At 44.5% G+C, this 22,411-nt stretch overlaps 1 protein-coding gene across 4 annotated transcripts in view; it reads left to right on the top strand.

Moving 5' to 3' along the window:
* The first annotated feature begins 2,970 nt into the window (after positions 1-2,970).
* Positions 2,971-22,411, top strand: part of LOC119159758 (uncharacterized) — a 91,889-nt gene continuing 72,448 nt past the window's right edge. For 2 of the 4 annotated variants that reach the window (XM_075891088.1, XM_075891083.1), the window contains exons 1-6: positions 2,971-3,107; positions 3,950-4,136; positions 9,670-9,790; positions 11,910-12,095; positions 16,643-16,752; positions 22,269-22,361. In XM_075891088.1, coding sequence (XP_075747203.1) covers positions 3,100-3,107; positions 3,950-4,136; positions 9,670-9,790; positions 11,910-12,095; positions 16,643-16,752; positions 22,269-22,361 — 705 coding nt within the window. In that variant the 5' untranslated portion in view covers positions 2,971-3,099. The remainder of the gene's footprint in view (positions 3,108-3,949; positions 4,137-9,669; positions 9,791-11,909; positions 12,096-16,642; positions 16,753-22,268; positions 22,362-22,411) is intronic. The other 2 variants (XM_075891102.1, XM_075891094.1) reach the window with 1 other exon arrangement.

The following is a 22,411-nucleotide window of genomic DNA, read 5'->3' as shown; positions in this document are numbered from 1 at the left end:
CTCCTAAGTTCAACGAAAACCATCGATGCTGTACCATGCAGTTTTCTTAATTCTTACAAGGCCTTTTCTGAATGTTCGGAAAACTGACTGCGGACGCCGCGGGAAAGGTCACAACTGCGATGCTTGCGAAGTAGATGTCCCACTGGCCGTGCAGAGTATGGATGTGGTGGATTTATTGCGTTACTTTGTTGCGCACGATTGCGGCAGCGGTGGACTGGAGCATACTGTGGCAGCGGAATGCAGACATTCTCTTTGAAGAAAACCCACCGAAATAAAATAACATACGTTTGTAATCTGAACCCACAGTAGGCACATCCCTATCACTTGGTGGTATATATAAAGGCGGTGAGTATGAAAAATGTGTAAAACGAAGTAATGGTTAGGACGAAAAAAGCATGGCTTCCCCTTCAACTATACGTTAAAACGATGCTTGATGGTACGCCCATTGACTGTTCACTTTCTAGCATCCGTACCTGCCGTTGAACCGAAACCTTTGCATCTATCTAAGCCCTAAGGCTAGTAAATTGTTTCGTGAAATCAGTCAAGACAGGACAGGTTTATCCAAGGAGGTTATACTAACCTAAGTGGGGTTATCTTACCTGCACTCTGTTTCTCCTATTGTAGCGTGAATCGTGATGCAGGCTATGCCGCTGTATGTGCAAAGGAAAAACATTTCATTGCAGACATACACATAAATGTCTGGTAGAAAGAATGACCTTGAATCTACATTCGCAATCTAAAAAAAAAAAGGAAAGAAAGGACGAAACAGCGCTTAATACGGGGTTTATAGGTTGCGCAATTTCAGTATCCCAGTATCCTCGTTTATTTGCTGCTGGTATACTCGGGTTCACATCCATACTAGAAGCGCACAATCTCAGTGCAGGCGGTCCGTGGGAAGCACCAACAAAATTTTCCGAGCTCCATAACCGGATCGGGCCGTCATTCTGTACACACACGTCGTATAGACGTAAGCGAGAAATTGAGGCACGCATCATCATATGGCGTGCGCGTCCGCCACCGCATCATCCCGTTTTCACCCCCCCCCCCCCCCACACACATTTGTTTTTTGTTCATATACTGTATATGCGCGCATTTCGCGTCCATACAAGCGTGCGCTCCTCTGCGCACGCGTCAGTACGCGCGCACTTCCTTGTGGACGCATATGTTGCTTCACAGCCGCCATTTCTTTTGTTGTTTCTTCGCTGCGTATGCATGTTCTGCATGCTCCCTCCCGCTCTCCTTCCTGGCCGCCTAATGTTCCGAAACGGCGCGCACGACGACGTCATTCCCGATACTCCATGCGTGGACCAAAGAGAGAGAGAGAGATGTTGCATATGTACTGCGTGGTTCCCCGCCGCGTATGATTGCCCACTGCTCGCAATGGCGATGCGTACGGCGTGGCCAGCGTAGATGAGAGATGGCGCGTGTCGTGATTTGCGCATGACTGTGCACGCGCTCACCGCATCGCCCATAGCACGCGACCATCATCGGTTCTACGCCGGTGACGGGTGACTGCCCTTGGCGCCCTTTTACTCTTGCTGTTCCCCCGGGGCCCGATGGAGGAAAACTATAAAACGAAAGAGCGAGATAGCGAACAAAAAATAAAACCCAAGAAAAAAAAAACGAAAGGAAATGCTATTTCGCATCGATTTCCGCATGACCTGCGCGCGTGAGAGAAATGGCGTCGTCGTATATGTAACGACTTCTTTGCACCGTGACATTGTTGATAACTCTGAGCAGTGTAAAAGAAAGAGAAAAAGCCTGATTGCTTCGCGGTCAAGCACGGGTACCACGGTGGCGTTGACGTTTGTCGGTGACTAACCAATGTGTGCGCTGCACTTTAATCGCGTAATGAGCAGCAATAATTAGGAATCCAGATCGGCGCAAGCGACTGGAGCGGACAAAAGAAGGGACACAGAGCGCTGCATAAACAAAACCCTGGCGACGCTCCTGTGATACCTCATTCTTTACTGGAACAACCAACAAAAGAATACATCACGTATCTTGAAAACAAAATAGACAGCATCATAACGAATGCATGTGCGTGGAGATGGTGTTTTGAAATTCCCGGTGACAATTTTTTTCCCAGCAGTCATACTTCAAGTTATCGAAAAAAATTATTCTTTATTCTAAAGAGGCATAATATTGCATTACGATGTCGACAAATATTTTGAGTTATAAATTCGCGGATCAAAGCTTATTGTCAAACAAAAAAAAAGCTTATTGTCAAACAACTATCAACATCAAAAATTGGCGCAAAACTAGAATTGTAGTTGCAGCTTCACCGTTTGTTGGTAAATGAAAAAAAAAATGCACATCGCCATCAAACTAACGCGAGTTTCCTATCAGTGCCATTTTCAACTCTCAAACAAAAACGAAAACTAGATGAGCCATTGGTACGTTGCCTCCGCTTCGTCATCGCATCGCCAAAGTCGAGGTACGCGCATCGAAGAGTCACGTCCAGTTCAGTTAGAGTGACCTAGAATATTCTAGGTCACTCTAGTTCAGTGATATCATTTGAACACTGCCCAATGAATGCGAGCAGGTAACTTTCGACACACAAGACACTTTTGATCATGATTGGTATTGTTCTTTTCGCGATCCAGCAGACTGCTTTGTCGTATGCGAGTCGACTGGTGCATCGCGAACAACTAGCGCCGACTACCTACTCCAAGCAACAATTCGCGAAAGCGCTGCCATCTGGCCGTAAGCGAAAAAACCTTCTTTAAAAGCGTTGCCAGATTTGTTTTGCGTTTTGCTATACCCAACCATAATGCACACAAAACGTGAAACATATAGTATTTTAAAAATTAAATTTTAACAAACTTAACAATTATTATGTGCTTACAACAAAATTGCCCAATTTAAATAGTAAATACCACTCTATTTTTTAAAAAAAGTTGCGCACCACAAGATGATGCAGTGGTTGCTGTTGTGTTTAGTTTCTATTTCGTTGTTTTTCTTGTTTCCGAGGCTTCACGCTTATCCCGCCACATTTTCGCCCCAGCCGGACATGCGCACAAGTACTGTAAATTCGACAGCTTATGTTGCTTCGTGGGGGCAGGAGTTTAAAATACCTACAGCTGGTATATCGTCCGAATGCAAAAGTAAGTCGAAACTGTTCATCATACGCTCGCGATTTTGTGTACCGATCCTCGGGCACACTTTCTCACGTATTTCGGAGCGATCCAAGCCGCTGGCACAACTTCTTTCGAATTGGCGCTATGGAGCTGTCTGCGAGCGAGCTAGCTTGCTCGGCCAGATACGCATTTTTTCGTGACCTACTATAAACAAATCGTTTTCCTGCCCGATTTCTCCCGAGAGATAGTGACCCAACGTTAGCCCGACAGGCCACCGCCACGCGCCGTCCATCGTCGACTGTCTGGAAGCAGCGCGACGTTGTTTCTTTTTCGGTTGCTTACCAGGATGATTTGAGCCACCAGCGAGCCTGCCCAGCTACCTGGGGGCTTCCGAAGGAGCGGCCGCTTCGCGTGTTGCGTAGCGAGCGTCGTGAGACGAGGGAGGCGACGGCATTTTCGATGAAACGGCGTCGGGCCGAAATCGACGCCCGGTCGCGAGCCTGGGACCTGCTTTGATCGCGTAGACAACGCAGCGGGAATCGCCGCCGCCGCTTCTCTTCGCCATGATTGTGCTCGCACCGTCTGACGCGACGTCCGCCCAGCGCATTCCTGAAATCCTCGTGCCTACGCGGCTATTTGTTTCCCAGCTGCGATCGCCGTCGCGCGGCCATTCAAAAAGTCGAGCGAGCGGTCGACGGTCTAGGGATCCCCCCTCGCTTGAGGCCAATACGCAGGGAGAGTTGGCGCGGCTGTCGACCTTGCCTCGTCGGGTTAGCGTCGCCTTTGCCTTACTGCTGCGCGATTTTCGCCTCTTCGTTGCTCGTCGGGGTGTTCTGACGCCGCGATGCCCCGTCTCCTTCGTTCTTCAGGATGTCAGGGGTGCAGAAGGCCCCAGGCAGCGTCGAGCTGAAGCCGCCTGACAAAGGGGAGCAGCCGATGGACCTGGCTCCCAGAACGGCGCATCCGCACGCCGCTGCCAAGCCGGCGCCACTGCAGGTCACCACCATCGGTCCCGCGCTACGACCGCATCTGGACACGGCCAAGTCTGCGTTTACGGTAAGGAGACGTCGCGGCCTGTGTGTTGAGCTCGCTTGCACGCCGAGCCCATTCCCGTTTCTGGGATCGCTGACGTCCGTGACTATACGTCATAACTTTCACCACGCGGCTTAAAGAGCGTCGCCCCTGCAGGAAGAGAGCTCGTACGACACTCCTAAGCTCGCACGCAAGTGCAGTGAACGAGAGGACCGACTAGCAGTTGTCGATCGCACTTGTAACTGTTCCGACGTACTGAGAATGCGTGTCTTATATTTAGCCGTTGTAATTCCTTCACCGCCTGTTCCTGCATGGAAGGCTGTGAATTTAATACATGTAGCGTGTATCAGCTGTGCGTGTGTTCCCCTTTGCAACCAATTCTCATGTGCTAGTCGCTTACTGTCAACATAGCTACAACTGTGTTGACAGCAACACTGATTTGCTATTTCAACTGAGTTTTTCTTAGCGTTAGCGTGGCAAAATCTTGTTTATGTGATTATGATTCCCATGGAACTGTTATAGGTTCAACAGAACTGACACATTCTAGCTAGCTGCTTCAAATTTCGGCAGCATATAAATATCACCTGCTTGTACATATGCTTTTATTGTTTGCTGGATTTTCCGTGCAGAGTTTCAATCCTATACTTTATGAGAATAAGTGTGTTGGAAATGAAAGGTCAGTTGTATGAGTGCAATGTATTTCACACTTTGGCAGAAGCAGTAAACAAAGTTTCAGTGGTTGATAACACATGTGGGTTGATTGTTTTCATCCCCCGTTATTAGAAAAAAGAATTAGAAAAAAGATTTATTTATGCACATTTAGGATTAGTAATATCACTTTTGTAAAAGCTTAAGATGTCAAGGAATTTGAGTAACACTGTGTGACACTGAAATTGGTTGCTTACAATTTGAATGTTGTGATTGTACTGGCTCAGGAAGCTGTAGTAAGAATGTGCACCAGGTCGACAAAGTTTTTTTTTTAATTTTGAGTGATACGGCATAACCTGATAAATATTAACAATAAAAAAGAAATTGGATCTGTTGGATGTACTGTCCGCTGTGTTTACATAACTTAGCACTCGATTATGGTGATGTTGTGCAGCTGAAGAGTTGTGCTACTGCGTGCACATTTCTGAATTTGTCGCAGCTCTTACAAAAATGAAGTCGGGAGAACCTACCAGGCAACTGTTGTTGATGGCAATCAGTAATGTCAGCATGATTCTAACTGTGTGAGAATGTGCATTTGAAGCACAGCCATGTGCTGACAAATATAGCGAAGACTCTTTGGGCTTGTAAAGTTAAGTAACTACGCATAATGTTGAAAGTTAAAAAAACAGGCATCGTTCAGATGTATGCATGCTTTTCATTCTGTCAAAGGAGCTGTACTTCATGTCAAAGCTGTGCGCTGTATATTTTATGTGTAGGAAAGTTTTTATTTAATGCTACGCTATTAGACACTACTCTTGTTGGGCGTAGCCTTTTCTTTTGTGTTCGCTTGAGTGTGACTGATGTCAATTTGCGTTATGATAATTATGCTTTTACTATGATTATTCAAGCTCCTTGTGCTCACCAAATAAGGGTGCCTATTTTTTTTTTTTCACACTTGAGATTCGAAATGACCCCTGTGGTGCAACTTAATATCGGTATACTGGTCACAGAGGAATGGAACAGAGCCGATTCTGGTTGTCTTGCATGAAAATTAGCACATCTTGTTTTGAAGACACCCTGCAATATTACATTAAAATGTACAATAGATGATAAATATAAATTCAGTAATATAGATGATAAATATAAATTCAGTAATAACGTATAAAATGTGAGATATTCCCATAGACTTACACCAAAGTGTTGTGAAAATGAAAAGCTGTCATTTGAATTGCAAGATGTACCGCCATTGCTGCATTTTTTAGATAAAAATTTAGTTGTTCATTTATTGCTGGCTAATTGCATGTGTGGTGTCCATACACAGTGTCACCAAAGCTTCTTGGAAGAGTGCTCACTGCATCGTTGTAGGTGTCGTCAGTGGAATTTTAAATTTTGCCCATGCACAATTAGCAGTCCTAGAAATTGCATTCACTGGAGCTATTTCGGCAATGAATTTCACCTTCTGGACAAAGCTTACCACTTTTTATTTAAGGCTATAACAACAGCAACTTATTTTGACTATGGTCTGTAGGAGCATTTAAACGTACACTTCATTTCGAGAATGAAGATGTCATTATGAGGAAGTTTTAGTAAGCAACTCCGGAATTATTTAGGGATGTTGTGTAATGCAAAAATTTCCACCTGGGGTGCAAACATTTTCACCTGGGATGTTTTGTGATGTACACTTAAATCCAGGTACACAGCTGTTCCGTCAGTTGCCTCCATGAACATGTGGCCACCGGGGCTGTAAATTGAACTCGTTTCCTTATGCTTAGTTAAAGACAATGCCTTTGCCACTAAGCCACCCAAACTGACTTTTTTGTGTGCACTTTAACTCTTTTGTTACTACGCAAAAATGGTTGTTTTTCATATGTCTCGGGAGGATCGTTTTTGCCAGTTTGAAAAATACTCCAGCACGCATCGCTGCATACCAAACTTTAAACAATGATATTCTCTTTCCAAAAGACCTATGCTCTAGAGCAATAAAAGTATTTTAGAATGAATAAAAATGTGAAAAGTGTGGAATATTTGGGGGCCAGCTGGTAAACAAACAGTGCAATAAAAAACACTATATATACGAAAATATTCAAAACAAAGGAAATTCAGAATATAAATTCTGTAGATAAATGACCCATGAACAGTATAAGGAATACTGAACTGTTGTACAAAGTGTTTCTTCTTCACATCGACAGAAGAAATCAGAACCGAGGTGCTGCTTCGTTGCTTGTGCCGTGCGGTGAAGCGTTGCATAGTTTTTCGTAAGACACACGTGTACTCGTACGATTTCTTCAGTATATTTTTGTTGTCTTGCGATAAGAGTCTCCAGCTGTTTCATTGTAGATGGATACCCGTGATGTCAATAATCCCTCTATAAATGAGATGTCCAATGAACCTCACTATTTCATCTAGCGTCACCTCTTTCCATGAGCCACCTCACTCTGCATAGGTTGACGTTCCAATATATGCATCAAAGCATATTTCTTTGCATTTTGCGTATATCGTATTAAAAAAGAGACAATATCGTGCGAAATTCAAAAACGTTTCGCATTGTACTGTAGTCAGGGCCAAGATGTGCTCCGGGGGCTTCTTGTCGTTAGGAGAAGCTCTGCAGCCAGCGCCAGCACACCAGGCCCCAGTGAAGTGTGGACCATGCACGTAACCAGAGTAGCTATAAGATTGTGCGCAAAGGTCAGAAGCTATACGCACTTGCGAGGGAGGAGACAACTTGAGGATGTAAACAACACAACACCATGAACGGCCGCGAATGTCTCAGGCTGATGCAAAACATAGTCGCCATAAATCTTGAATCTGAAGTGCTGTCATCCTTAAACTCTATTTAAGCTCGTCCGCACTCAATTCAGGTCGGGTTGCAAGACAATTTCGAGCAGTGCATGTGTTTTGCAGCGCTGGTGCGCACCTATGCATGCGCGATGATGGCGCCATAAGGGCGACTAGTGACACTAGATGCGACCCTGTGTCTGATAAACAAAGCAAGCAAAACGAAAGCTGTTGAAAACTGTCAGAGAAGGCCACCTCGACACTTTGAACACGCGGCGGACCTTCTTAAATATTTTTTTGTAGAACAAATTTTCCCCGACTCCCAGGAATAGCTCTCTATTGAATACCTGGCATAAATTTCTGGCAATTATTACTTCTCAAGATACTCAAATTGCAAAGCTGACACTTTAATTCGATATTAGACGTGAAAAGGTTCTTTTCATTTTAGAACTTCGATGTTACTGTAGCATAGCCCCGCCGCAGTGGTCTAGGGGCTAAGGTACTCGGCTGCTGACCCGCAGGTCGCGGGTTCGAATCCCGGCTGCGGCGGCTGCATTTCCGATGGAGGCGGAAATGTTGTAAGCCCGTGTGCTCAGATTTGGGTGCACGTTAAAGAACCCCGGGTGGTCGAAATTTCCGGAGCCCTCCACTACGGCGTCTCATAATCATATGGTGGTTTTGAGACGTTAAGCCCCACATATCTATCGATGTTACTGTAGCATAATCACGAAGGGCACGCACTTCTGTCTAGTTTGCCACCCTAGTGCACTTTGTGGGGGTGCTGACACCTCTTGTAAAGTTGTGTGCGCCGCGTGGCGCACGTGTCTCGCACAGAAGCCGTATTTCAGGGGTGACAATCGCCGGACGGTAGATGGCGTTGTGTTCGCGTTGAGTACCACTGTTGGCAGAGTGATAGCGCCGACGGTGACCCCTGGCGGAAGGCAGGCCTTGGTAGCAGGCGAGAATTGAGCGAGCCTCGTCTCCGCGTGGCAGCTGCCGCGAACGGTTTTCTCTAGCGTGGGTCCTCGGCGCGGGGCACCGCGGGCCTGCGCGCTGGGGGGCCCACGTGGTAAGCCAAGCGTTGGCGACGCCGCCTTCGGTATGTTATTGTGTGTTTGGTGTGTTACTGTGTTATGTTGTTTGTATGGTAGCGTGTTAATTACAATTTATGTATCATTCGGTGGACGATATCATCGTTATAAATTAGTTAAATAAATGTATGTTTACGTTGTTTGGTTTGTACCGACCGCGTCTGCTGTGTCCGTTCACTCCAAAGAGCGTGGTGCCCGCTCGCCACGTTGAGACCCCACAACTTTTCTAACAATACACGCACATTGGTTCGTGCAAAGGTCTGTCGAAAATTTCCATGATGCCATAACTGGCAAATTCAAATTGACTCTGAAAGTTGAGTGGCTACAAAGTGCGGGTGCACGAAAAACAAATTTAACATGCCAAAATTGACAAACCAAAAGTGTTGATCACTGGTGATCCATTTGAATAGGCGTGGTTACGAAATAATTTAGCAGTCTCAATTTCCACTAGTGCTCAGCCAATCGTAATAAATGTTTCTTACACAGTGATATAATTCTGAATAAAAATGCTAGCTCTGCATGTTTAAATTCAATGAGAAAGGAAATGAAGTCTTTTTTTTACATTAGTCTAAGTAGTGCACAGACTGTCATTCCAACAATGATTTTCTTTGTATATCGGCCCCGATTTTAACGGCTGTGCTTTTGCCCGCTGCGGGCACAGAGTTCATTAGTGGGAGCTGAAAGCGCTATATAGCTGCCATGATGAAGGCACTGTCCCTTGATGACGATGCAAGCTACTTCACTTCAATGCACGACTTCACTACTGCTAATTAAATTTTACAGCAATGGATGCTATAATTAAGAAGACTAAAAGGCCACTTGGCAAATTTCAGGTAATTAAAACAAAGTACTAAAGGCGAAATTGACAGTGTCTACCTTGCCATGTAGCTTAGCCATAAAAATTGCAGTCGGCTAAATCTAGCAGCTTTTCTTCTTTTCTCTTTTTGTTATTTTTGCCACAGAAGTAAAAGATAATTAATGATAAAACCTCTGTGTTACGTGCAGCATGTGCGCTCCTGATTGCTTATTTTCTGCCTTTCCAGACGCTGGGACAGAGGCTTCCTGCATCTCCAAGGCCAGTTTTACAGCCAGCCATTTCTGTGTCCTCAACCGGTGGAAATGTAATTGCTGCCTCGGTCACGCCATCGTATACAGTAAAGTCTGGTACGCTCACGCTCTGATATCGCTGCTGCAGCTCTCGTAATGCGCAGAGACCCTTCAGAGTTCTTTGTCTTGCCTTCAAAAACTAATTTTCTAGTGTTTGTGTGCGCAAAAACCAGGGGCCATATGTTTAAATTCTTTTTTAGTTTTGTTGTATTCCTTTGTTCAGGGTTGCACGTCTGACTTGCATTAGCCATCTAGTGTGATGGCTTATGAAAAATGGGTCCTGCAATAATAATTTCTGACAGAACACAGCCTCAGATTTAGGATTATCTCTAATCATAGGTCGTTTTTGACGTAAACTTTGTGTATGCCATCAAAACGAGCATTTGTCACATTTATTGCGTATCATCATGGTCTATAGAATTGTGCTACACGTCTGAAAAATATGAAAAGTAATCTGAAGTCAAGTTTTGCTATTGTACCTATTTTGTTGCCTGTAGTGTGGATTCTGAAAAGGCAGAAAAAACGAACATGATTTTTTCTCGACCGTGGCCCCAATACAAAGAAAATTTGTGGCCTTGTGAAGTTGCTGCTGTGGTGTTGAAGTGCTCAATTACAAAGGAAATGACAGTGCTGTAGTGTAAGCTCAAACAGCCCTTGTTCCTCCTTCTGTGCAACGGTGCCAGCTGGCTGAAATGTAGGCGAGGAGTGATTCCTCTATGTAAAATGCCTAAAATAAAATAAGGAGAGTTTGAAAGAAACAACTACATGGCCAGAAAGAAATGTTTCAGTGCAGTGCAAACTTGCGTGAAATAATCTTCGCATCTTAACCCATTGCGGTCCATTATCAAACAGCAGCCGACAACGCAACATGGCCATAGCAGTCCGCTGTCAGGCATTGCCCGACAAGGGTGTTTGTGGTTTAAATTTTGTGGTTTTCTCACTACAAATCGCTCGCATTTTTAAAATAACATGAAGTGCCATCTCTTAAGAATGAGTGAGCTTAGTTTGTAGGTTTACTTTTTTTTTTTACATAAGGGTGCTGCACTACGTTCAGAATGAAGCCTAGAGCGTACCCACTTGGGGCACGGTTCCCTGAGAATCATGGCCACTTTTCACCGCATGTGTTTTACCGTGGTGTTTTTAGTGAGAGTGAGGATGACTTTAGTGAGGAAGAGAATTACGTGCCTCCACCAGACAATGATGACAATGGTTGGAACGAAGTGAGTAATAAAGACGACAATGGTGGAAATAACACCTCTGTTTCTTTGCAAAACCTGCAATGACAAGAAGAATGCTTTGAGTGGTATCTCATGCTGCTCAAATATCGCTAAGGAGTTGCCGATAAAATGCAGGAGCAAAAATAAATATCCTAGGAGTTTTTCTTCCACAGTTCGTGTTTTTCTTTGCAATGCCAGAAACTGGGAAAATAGTTTCGGTCCGGTACAGCTGGACAGTGGGTGAAGTTTTTGGACCGCAAGAGGTTAAAGAACAACACCTGTAAAAGAAATTAGAAATAACAGACCAATTCATTGTGCTGCTTTTTCTCCTGTGCAATGCCTCAGATGTCTCACAGGAAAAGAATGTTTGCTTCCACTCAATCTTTAAATGAGCTCAAATTTTAGTGAGTGCTAACTTAGGTTTTAAAAAACTATGTTATGTTGTGTTTGGATATTGATTCATGCTGTAATGAAGTGGATTTATACTTGTCTGGTATGAAAAATAAACACTCTATTTTTCAGGGATTGTAATAGCTTTACAAGCTTGCTCCACACTGAAGGCAGGCTATAGTGTCTGTGAACATTACTTCATCATATTTCAGAAGCCATTCTGATTATGCAAAATTTATCACTATCGTAACATTTGTGTCCAAGGCATGTATTTAGTGGGCATGCAACATTTGCTGTGAGAAAGCAGTGTTCCAGCATTTTTGCTGGGTTTTATTCAAACAACCAATCACCAGGAGTTTGTTTAATGGCTTTTGTAGCTGCCATGTATGTAGACTGTGTATCACTTTCAGATTGCCCAACTTGCGAGACACCGGTGGTGACACTTGCATTGTCCTGTTGCATTTAATAAAATTAAGTTTACTTCGGTATATTAGTTACCTTACCTTGATAAATCTAAAATATCACGGCCCTGAAATATCGTTGCCTCCTATTTTCTTTTGCATGATCAGTGGGGGGATCTTCTACACTGCGGCATATGGTGACACCAACGGCAACGGGGGTGTCATTACCAAATGCTGGCGCCATTGTCACTTCGGTAGCGCCTCAGATGGCATCCATCATTCGCGGCAGCACCATCACCACCACCCAGATTGGCCACACTACCTCACACCAGTTCTCATCGCATGTACCACGAGGTGAGCTTTCCTTCTTGTACATTTGTACAATTAAATCCACTTATAATGATACTGGTTATAACAATATATCAGGTATAACGATCGACAACGATGGCACCGTCCACTATTCTATGCTTTCTATGGTAAAATAAACCGCTTATTGTGGTGCTTCAGTGCTGCAATATTGGTTAAATCAATTCAATCTGGCTACATTGCCTGCCAAAAATGGCTCTCTGCACTGACCACGTCATGTTGCGGACAATGGTTAGAGCAACGACTCTGGCGATACAGTTGAGCAGCCTGCCCAGGTACAGTCTCAGGAGGTCCAACGGATGGTACAGTCTTTCAGGGACTGTTTTCACAAAGGGCTTCCAAAACAGCTACGTGGAGCACCTAGATGCTACTGAGAAAGATGTGCACCATCTTTCCGTGAAGCAATCGAAGCTGATAGACTATGGATTTTCCGCAAAAGATTAGTACGTAGTTTCGCTATGTTAATTGTATGAAAATAAAATATTTTGGCCCTTGTTGTCTCTTTTCTCAACCAGCTTATTACAATTATTGGTTTTGCATTGGGATATTGGCATAAGTGGACGGCACTGTAGGTGTCAAGCATTGTAAAAAAAAAGTGATAGGGCCATGTATTGTAAGTTTTCTAACAGCATTCTTTGTGAATGGCCTCCCACAATACATGTGCTTTGCAAGCGTTGCAGGTACAAATGACTGGTACTGCAGTATATATCATGCACAACAAAACATTAGCATAAGCTTGTGCCGTTTAGGTGGTCTGGGACGGCTTTTATTAGCAGTACTGGTGCAGTGCTTGTGGTATCCTATAATGGTTTCAGTGGCATAACCATTAAATATCATTATGAAACTTCTTGAAGTTTTGCAGAGCTTTAAAAGTAAAAAAAAACTGGCAGATCCCACGTACATTGGGAATTGATGATATGCGAAGCGCGAATGAGGAAGGTTGACATGTCACTTTAAAATTAGCACAACGTTGCAAGGCGGAGATAAATAATGCCGTACATGACTTCTATGTCATGATTATCATGTTAGGACGTGTCATTTATCTTCGTCATCTATTCACGTCACCTTATACCAAATTTGGTATATGTGGAGCTAGCAAAACGGCCGCGAGCGTGCTATGAGCATAGCATGTAGACAAGTTTTACATGACACACATGCTATGATTATCATGTTTGGACATGTCATTCACCTTCGCTGTCTATTCACGTCACGCAATGCCAAATTTGGTTGAGCTAGGAAAACGGCTGCGAGCACGCTTTGAGCGCAGCGTGTAGTCATGCTCTACATGACACACATATCATGATTATCATGTTTGAATGTGTCATTTACCTTCGTCATCTATTCACGTCACGTAATACCAAATTTGGTATATGGCTAGCGAAATGGCCGCGAGCGCATCATGAGCGTGGCATGTAGTCATGTTGTTACATGACATGCATATCATGATTATTAAGTTTGCACCAGTCGCATACCTTTGTCATTCATTCACGTTCTGTAATATACCAAATTTGGTATATGTGGAGCTAGCGAAATGGCCACGTGCGCATCATGAGTGTGTCATGTAGTCGTGTTTTTACATGACATGCACCTCATGATTATCATGTTTGCATCAGTCACATACCTTCGTCATCCATTCACGTCTTGTAATATACCAAATTGGGTATATGTGAAGCTAGTGAATGACCGCAAGTGCACCATGAGCGTGGTATGTAGTTGTCACGGGTCCCGTTAATTAGGGAGGCGATCGCCGGGCTAATTCCAAGGGCCGAAGTATCGGCCCCCCGCACCGCACCACGAAAGCGTGGACAATTTAGAAGTGGTCCTATTTGGCGCGCCAGCGGGCGCCGGCTGTGGCCCAAAAAAAACAAAGTCAGAGCCGAGAGTTGATAAACGAAACAAAATTATATTCTCAATAATGGCAGATAAAAACGATACACAAGTATGCACACTCGACAATAGTTGAATACAATATGTCACCAATCAAACAACGTATTACACAGTATAATCAGCCACACTCGAAACAACGGACACAGACAACAATACGCACTACAATGCAGTCGCATGCATCGAACAACCAAGACACTTAAAGACTAAAGAGTTATGAAACTTATTTAGTCCAAAGTCCTTGGAACAAAAGTCTGGATGATACTCTTCCGAGAATCACTCACTCAAAGTCCAGCGTTGTTGTCGTTCCGCTGCCCCCGAAGTTTCTCTTCCAGGAAACCTCGCGTCTTCAATTGGCCGCTCTCCAGGCTCCAAACTTCTTCGCCGGAAACACGTCGGCTTCCCACACGCAGCTGTTGCCACGCGTCTTCGCTCGCTAGCGGTAGACACACACTCTTGCCTGTAGCTCGAGTCTTCACCCATCAGGTGGAAATTCTCTTCTTCTCCTCCTTTGTCACGGAAGACAAAAGGCTTCGCCCACAAGGCGCAACACCCTACGCACTCTGGCGCATACTTTCTTCTTCTTCTCCTGCTTTGTCACTAAGGACAAAACCTTCACCGACAGACGCGGCGGGATACCCTACGCACTCTGGCGCTAACTTTCTTCTTCTGCTGCTCTGTCACTAAGGACAAAACCTTCACCGACAGACACGGCGGGATACCCTACGCACTCTGGCGTTAACTTCCTTCTTCTGCTGATCTCCCATCTCGGCTGCTCGAATAAATACCTTCCGCGCGAGATTCCAGTAAGTTCTCATCATTTCGTCGGCGCGATACGCAGCGAAGGCTCTGGAGAGGGCGAGATGGTTCGAAGGCCGTCCGCGATGGATGACGCAACCCGGCATCACCCCGCCCCTTTCCATCTAGAACATTCCAGGGCTTGCTCGGGCGCCGATGAGAGGAGGTTCGTCGGCGAACCCACGCTTCCGAGGGGAGGAGGACAAGCGCCCGGGGAGTCTTTGGATGCTTCTTTTCTTTTTTTTTATTGTTGACCTCTCGGCGCTTTGTCGCGAGAATTTGGCGGCGCGCCCTTTTTTGAGCGCTCGGTTTGTGACAGTAGTCATCACTCGTCAACATGAAAATCATGGCATGCATGTCATGATTTCCATTTAGGGTCTGTCGCTTATGTTCACTATGCAGTCATATCATACCATAGCGATTTTGCAAAATGTCGTGAACGAAACTACCCCAAGAGCAGCAAGACCATGAAATGTAAATCATGACATTCATGACATACATGTCATGTTTCTCATGTTATGACTAGTCACTTATGCTCGTCATACAATCATGTTAAGCCATACCAATTTTGGTATCTATACTATTATCGAAACAGCCAGCTAAAAGTTATAGGCGCTCCCCGCTGCGGTGGTCTAGTGGCTAAGGTACTCTGCTGCTGACCCGCAGGTCGCGGGTTCAAATCCCGGCTGCGGCGGCTGCATTTCCGATGGAGGCGGAAATGTTGTAGGCCCGTGTGCTCAGATTTGGGTGCACGTTAAAGAACCCCAGGTGGTCGAAATTTTTGGAGCCCTCCACTACAGCGTCTCTTATAATCATATGGTGGTTTTAGGACGTTAAACCCCACATATCAATCAATCAAAGTTGTAGGCGCTGATAGATAGATAGATAGATAGATGGCAGGCGGGTGGGCCGGCACATACGAAATTGAAACATGCATGCATACACACACACACACACACACACACACATACATACATACATACATACATACATACATACATACATACATACATACATACATACATGCATACATACACAGGCACGCTCAAAGTCACCGAAGTTTACTAAGAAATGCTTTGCATTTAAAATGACACAATCTCTTACTAAAAGGAACCATGGGTAGCATGTGAAGCAGTGCATGGATCGACCTTAGGTTCCGTTCATCACAGGCACCTTGGCCCATGCTAATACATCTTTGCAAGTGGAGCACACCAGGAATTCACTGTAGTTTCTGTTGCTGCTACTTGTCCCGAACTCTTGTTGGAGCACGCCACACGGGCTTATAGCCACGCCACGCAAGAGCACATGCGTTCATCGTGCGTGCACCTGCAGAATCTCGTTCCCTGACGCCATCATGTGATTGCTGAGAAAGTGTAAGGGGGAGAGGCCACAGCCTCTTACACAACCACGTACACAGGCCAGAGCGCGCTGGTTGGTTCTTGCAGTGCTTGGTCCAGCTGTTGGGCATGCGCAGAAAGGGTTGTCACGCCGCACACCACGGGATTGAACTTCTCCATAAGCTGTTTCGCATCTAAAAAACGTGTTTGGCCCACCACATTGCTTAAGCCCATCCGAATATAGCTGCCACTAATGAATAGCAGGCTGGTATTTCTCTCGTATTTGCGCCCCCGGCTGTGTGATACCACTGTATTACGGCACTGCTGTGGTAAGATGTTTACTTGGTGGGCACACACAAAGTCTTCCTTGCATACAGAGAGTGGGGTCGGAACAAATCTCTACTCAATGATGTGAAAATAATCTGCGGATGACATTCTCATTAGCTTTTTTTTGTTTTTTTTTTTTGTACTCAGAACCACTATAATGAGGAGGGATTGTCGCTTCTTCATTCACAGGGCCAGCAGCCGTTGCAAGCATCAACACTGCTCCGAAGTCTGCGCTCGCAACGCCCATGTTGCGGTCTTCAATGAGTCAAGCAAACACAGCACCTCATATACCTGTTGGCGTAAGAACCTAGTTTTCTAATTCATTGACTGCCTGAACAGGTAATGGTATCCAGGTACAAGGATTTTTATCTCCAATGCTTAATACAGCAGTCATGAAAGCCATGCAGTGCTTTTGTGCAAGTCAACCCGAGTTGATGACCGCTAAGCAGTGCATGATGTTAAAGGTGAAATTGAAATTGTGCTTATAACACAAACAAGAAGGAGCATTGAGTGTTGGATTCTGCTATGCATATTGCAATGTTCTAGAAAAGGGGGCTATTTGATGCATGGTTCTTAATGGGTTGTGCTGTCAGAACACACTGTCTTATTCCCTGTAGCACTTTCTAAATGTATTTCGCATGTAAACTGTTGTAGGTCATGCATATTGTGCTGAAATTATCGTGAGTTAAAGAGGGCCCGCTCATGCTTGATCAGAAAACACATTTCGGAAATGGAACAGAATCTGCCATGTCCCACCATGTAATCGACTCTCTCGTGAATGTTCAACATGCCATAACTTTTGTTTAGATTGCAATATACATTGTTAATTTACCACATACTCACTCCAGATTACTATTTCTAGAAAGTTCGTTCAAGACATTGCACAAACTGTCAGTGTGGTTTATGAAAAATGCCTCTGATGCTTTTAAGTGTTCAAGCACTTTATACACTCAGACCTGGATATAAGGAACCTAGGTATAACGAAATATTGGTTATGAGGAAGCAAATGAACAATAGTCTTGCAATAGATGTAGTGCTAAAAATATACCTTTATAACAAATGTTTGGATACGTATAACAAAACTTATTTTCGTGTAATATGCATTTTCATTATTACGAGGTTTGAGTGTACAAAGGCTGTAGTTGCCATGTCTGCTTCAAGCTCACCCACCTCCTACTGGCCGGCTAACTGCAAAGGAGGTAATGCGATCCACTGCGCTGCTGGGTATAAGCCCTGTTCTTCAAAATGAAAGGTACTGTCTGCATTGACACTATAACACTGGCATTCTACTGCCCAACAACGAGGTAGATTCCTAGCCACTCTGTCTGAATTATAGTGGGGACCTATGCAAACAAAAAAAGTGGTTGATTCCTCCCTCACAGGAATCAAAATAAAACAAAAATGGTCTGTACCTTCACAGAAGTAGTTGAATGTTTATTGTACATTGATATTGGAGAGTTGGAAAAAAATGTCTATTGGTGTTTACTGTACATTGATATTGGAGAGTTGGGAAAAATGTCTATTAGTGTTTGGCAGCTGTTGCATTGTTTGATGTAGATGCGCCCACGTCGGTGCCTGGTGGCACATCTCTATCCCGACGACAAATGTCTATGATCATGATTTAACCCTTGTGGTAGCTGGAATAGTCAACGTACATCTGGACATAATATATACAGTAATACCTCGTTTCCATGAACTCGCACATCTTGAAAAATTGGCTAAGTCGAAATCTTTCGCAGCACCGAATATTTTTCTATATGTCTCGTGTATATTTTTTTCCCTTTATCTCGAAGTATTTTTGGGTCGGATTGCGGATGACTCGAAATCTTGACTGGGAGCGAAACGAAAATTCCGCCGCCGGACCATTTCACAAGATTCGCGTGATGCTGCCACACATGAAGTCTGTCGATTTTTTTTTTTTTTTTCATATTTAGCCGCGCCTGCTATTAGGCCAATGCTTTCCGCGAGCGGGAAGTACGCGAAGTCTCAGCCCAGTGACATATCAACTTTCTCAAGCAACCTTGTGGCATGTCATGTGACACATGAGCTGAGCAGGGAGGCTCTCTTCCCACGCTTGGCAAAGTTTGTCTTGTTCGCTTTGTGCAGTGCAAATGATTTTCCCTGAGGTACGCGGTACGGAATTTTCGCTGACTGTGGTGCAGTGCTCGTGGTTTTTCCTGAGGTGTGATTTCTATTCGTCTGTGCAAACCGAGTGGTACGGTCTTTCACCTGACTGTGAGGAGCGGCAACATTGCGTGAGTGCGGCAAGCATAGCATCAAAGCAGTGTGAGGAGCGGCAGCATTGCGTGAGTGCGGCAAGCATAGCGTCAAAGCAGTGCAAGCTGCTAGCGCTAGAGAAAAAGGTTGCCCTAATTAAGGAAGTGAAGTGGGGGAAAAGGAGGTTGAACAAAATCAAGCATCGCACAGGAATTCGGCATCCCTTTGTCTACGCTTTCCACGGTGCTGAAAAACAAGCAGGGGGTGCTGGATGGATTTAACCAGAGCTTCTCCAGTCAGTGGAAGCGGCATTGATGGTATGTATGGCTGCGAAATGCCAGAGCGGCCAACTTTCTTGTCACCACAGCAATAATGATGGAGAAGACAGACGTTGTGGCCTTGCAAATTTAACCGGCAAAACCCAGCCCGTTAAAGTCTCGTGTATGTTATTTTTTTCTCTTATAAACCTGCACGAGAAGAATGATTAGAAACTGCCGCTGAAGAGCTGGTTAGCAGTAGTGATTTCTCTGAAAAGCGCTCATTTTTCTGGTGATTAACGCAACCTTCTTATTTCAAAAATTCGTTTCTCGAAAGTTTTCTTGGTTTTTACGACTTCTAATTAACAAGGTATTGCTACAGCAAATTCTGTGCGAAGGGGCATGAACAAGCACGTAATAATCACTGGCATTCTGTATGCGGTCATTGAAAGCATCGTTAATTGAGAAAAGAAATGGAAAGGTGCGTACTCTGCAATAGTAGGTTAACCTACCTCTTCGCTCATGCATACGCTTCCGCTCAGTGTTTCGGGAGTGTGAGGTACAATTTGTCGCTTGAGCTGGTGTCCCGTTGGTGTGTCCCTTGTGTCGCCACATGTGAGAGACACGCAGGTGTGAAACCTTGAGATGAATTTGTGAAAAGTAGTGCGTGAGTGGCAGTAGCACAATTGGTGAGTGCCTGGTGCCACATACAGAGAGGTTGTGGGTGTGACTACTGGGTCGCCCTCATCAATGAATGTTCTAGTTTTTTTATTGCCATCTGTTGATGTCCTTTCTGTGAGGAGAATGAAAACAGCGAGTCCTGGTTAACCCTCGCATAAAACTCTTGTGTGAGAACATAACCTTAGATAATAAATAGTTTGGAGTGCCTCATTTTCATGTCTCTCATAGCCAGTTTGTTGCACTGGAATGATAAACCCTGTAATTAGAGAGGGGAGAAAAGCTACGTAATTTTTTTGTGTTTGCAGTAACATAGCTGAAGGCTTTTTTTTAGTATTACATTTTCAGCTTAGTTGGGTACCTTGCATTGTATTTGAAAAGATTCTCCAAAGGCATGATAAATTGGCCCATATTTTATGTGGTCACTGCATCATAGTTGCTTCAGAAAAAAAAACCAGGCAACAAAGCAAGCTATCACAAGAAAAATTATGGGTGTGCAAACACCCAAAATTTCGAATAGTGTTAGCTATCCGATTTGATCTGCACTGGAAATTTGCTATTGGAACTATCCGAACTTTTCAGTGACATATACAGTCAATGTCCCGTAGAAAATGGCCCCTTCAGATTTCCAATATGCTTTCCCCCATGACATTCTTGTATTGCGGCAAAGCTATCTTTCAGTCACTGCTGCAGTTTGCAACTGTATTGACTCAAGAAAATGCTGGTTCCAACTTAGAGGTAATAGTGATGGCATATAGGCGAGCTCAGTTAATGCTGTTTTTCGGACCTGAAACTGAGCACGAACTTCAAATCGGAGGCCGAAGGTTTTTAGCATCCAAAATTTCAGAAGTTATTGTATATCAACGTCTACAAAGCAGATTTGGAATTCCAGACTCTAAAGGAGCTCAACCTCGTCCACCAAACTAGTTGGACATTCATAGAAGTTGTGAAAAAGGAGGAGAGGCTGAGGAAATAGAATCTTTGCCTTTTACGTGTAAAGTGTTGTCGGGAACACTTTGGTTGCGCCAGGCCTTGCAGTAATACAGTTCGGCTTCTGCATTGCTTCATTCTTGATGAGACAACTATGGACCAGTGCTTCATCAGCCTAGCCAAAATGTTGTTAATCTCATAAGAATATGATGCTTGAGAATCTTTTTCAACTTTCCTTTTCTGCAGTTTCACTTCAAAGTATTCGGAAAATATTTGGTTCGATTCGTACTCGCACTTCTTCATATGACTTTGCTTTGCACCCAAAATTTTGCTATTCACACAGCTCTGCAAGAAATCAATTTAAAATACAAGTCTAAGTATGGAGTGCCAGTCTAATTGGTACCTGCATTCCGAATGCACTTAAGAACCGCTGCAGATGATCAAGGAATGAAAAGTACACCATTCATCCAGACTTTCATTTCTTTTTAGTTTTTTTTATCATGGTCTTGAGATGCTTCCAGGACCGCTGAAATAATGCTATTTTTTGAAGAGTTCAAACTCACGTGCTTGAAATGTGCCTTGACTTGAGCAAGTAGAAACATCATGAAGCATGTACAAGCCCTGAATTGTCGAGAGGAAGTTATTAGTAAACGTCCGTTTTCAACCTCTGCGCAGCATTTCCTAGTTTTTCTGTTGATTTTAGTGTAAGGCAATTTTTTACATGATTATCGTGGTGTGCGCACCCATGGACTTTGGCACAGGCGCAGGCATCCTGCATGAACACGCATTGTTGTATGCGAGAACAGAAAGCTGGGTGATTTGGCAACTTTGCATTGTGAAAAACAGGGCTATGAAAGTGTGTTGAGGAGCTTACTCAGCATAAGTGTGCATTCTTTGCCTCATCCATTTTTGCAGAGCTGTCTTTTGCAATGTAGTGCTGCAACACATCTAGCAGCGTGCAAAAGTGGTAAGGATGATCACAAAGAGTAAGAAGCACTGCACTCCTTACACTCTGTCTCCGTTGTTGCCCTTTCCAGTTTTGTGCTCTGTTACATGTGTCGCAGCGAACCAGCTGGTCCAGCAAGCAACCGTTCTCGTACTGCTGCAGTATACCTCGGAGTCAGAGGTGCTAAAGCCGCCCATCAAATAAAGTTGAGTGAGCCATCACTTGTAGGAATCACTGAGGTTACCATGGCCCGTATTCACAAACGCTCTTTGACTCGAAACTTGACCTCAAGAGATCCTTGAGATTTTTCGCGTTGCAAAAATCGCAACGTGAAACAGTACTGAAGGATTCCTTGAGGTCAAGTTTCGAGTCGAGAGGCGTTTGTGAATATGGGCCTATATGTTGGATCACCATCACATGTGATATCGATTCAGTCTTGCGAGCCACGCATGGCTTGCAAGAATGGTGTGTTATGCCTGTTAAGAGCCATAAAGAGAAAGCACAGACAGGCAGTTCAACAGGTTTTTCTTTGGGTGAGGCCATTGTGCATGTAAAAACGGCCCTCTCCTGAAGGTTTGTGCACTGCGCCAAGGAGCGGCTGCAAGCCCTCGGCCTTCTGCTGCTCGGTTCCGAAGGGGCCGGCATCGGGGAACTTCGAGGATGCAATGGTGATGTAGTGATCAAAGTTGCCTGCGCTGCAGCCAGCCATGGGAAGCGCCATCCAACAGTCTACGTCACCGTGTGTTTGCCCGTTCTTACGTGAAATGATGAAATCACACTTTTGCAGAGGACGCGCCCAGTGTACAAGATGACCAGATGGATCGCGAAGTTTCACGAGCCAGTGGAGGAATTTATCCGTGAAGACTATGAGCCCACACAGGTATGAGCAAAAGCGCTTCGTCTCGACGGTGACTGCAAGGCACTGTTTCT

The sequence above is a fragment of the Rhipicephalus microplus genome, chromosome 1 (genome assembly GCF_043290135.1).
Source record: "Rhipicephalus microplus isolate Deutch F79 chromosome 1, USDA_Rmic, whole genome shotgun sequence".
Classification (NCBI taxonomy): domain Eukaryota; kingdom Metazoa; phylum Arthropoda; class Arachnida; order Ixodida; family Ixodidae; genus Rhipicephalus; species Rhipicephalus microplus.
This window is presented reverse-complemented; position numbering and strand designations above follow the sequence as displayed.